This window comes from Wasmannia auropunctata, unplaced genomic scaffold (assembly GCF_000956235.1).
Source record: "Wasmannia auropunctata unplaced genomic scaffold, wasmannia.A_1.0 LD309105.1, whole genome shotgun sequence".
Lineage (NCBI taxonomy): Eukaryota > Metazoa > Arthropoda > Insecta > Hymenoptera > Formicidae > Wasmannia > Wasmannia auropunctata.
This window is the reverse complement of record NW_012053785.1, coordinates 1-817: the sequence shown is the minus strand read 5'-3', so window position 1 is coordinate 817 and position 817 is coordinate 1. Positions and strand designations below refer to the sequence as shown.

Below are 817 nucleotides of genomic sequence, written 5' to 3'. Positions count from 1 at the left end.
TTTTTTTTTTTTTACTTGGCGGTCAGCGTGTGTGCCTACAATGACTAGAGTATAACGATGATATTAACGAGGATGTAAAAGGTGCATGTATAGGCATAACTCGGGCTTGTCGGCGGAGAAAAGGGGGTGACGAAAAGGGGGGTTACGCTTTATATGGTAGGTATGTAAGTGGACGACGTGATGCTGCTCCTCAGCAGCGTGTCCGAGGTGTGCTGCGTGCCGGAACCTTTGCGAGACGCGCGCTTGTGCGGATGGAGGTTCAACGGGGGTAAGTTCGGATGCTCGATTCTCGTCGGGGAGCTCACGCGCGGACGAAGGGTTCCTCTCTGGATCGTAAGTATTCCTAAAATCATAAGATTCGTAAGTATCTCTAAAATCACATTATGAGATTATGACTCTCAAGGCTGCGCGCGCTCTGCGTGCGACAGAATCCTTTTTCTTCCATATGAAAGCTAACGTTATATGCATATTCATATATTCGCAAAATCGAACTAATCAACATGAAACATTTTTTAATTAGCGTGACGTTAATTTAAAGAAAAGGATATTACGTATGTTTGTTGAAAAGATATATTTTAGGAAAAATGATTTTGTTTCTAAAACGCATTATTGTATCGATCGAGGCTGTACTACCGGACTCATTCGGCTCCAGAACGTCGTTGAGCTGATAATATTCAGTCTTGATGGACAGTGGTTCTTCGTAATCTACGAAAGCAGTGTTATCAAAAGCCTTGTCATCCTTCGGACGATTTTGCACCGGGGTGATGGCCGGTGGATCGGCATACGTCTAAAATCATTAGTTTATATTCACACATGT

General features: G+C 43.5%; 1 protein-coding gene across 1 annotated transcript; it reads right to left on the bottom strand.

Moving 5' to 3' along the window:
* LOC105461107 lies at window positions 1-787 on the bottom strand (the record flags this gene model as incomplete). The annotated part of the gene is made up of 2 exons (XM_011707595.1): window positions 1-343; window positions 634-787. Coding segments are annotated over 2 exons (348 nt in total), but the record flags the coding sequence as incomplete, so codon positions are not given.
* Window positions 788-817: the final 30 nt, after the last annotated feature.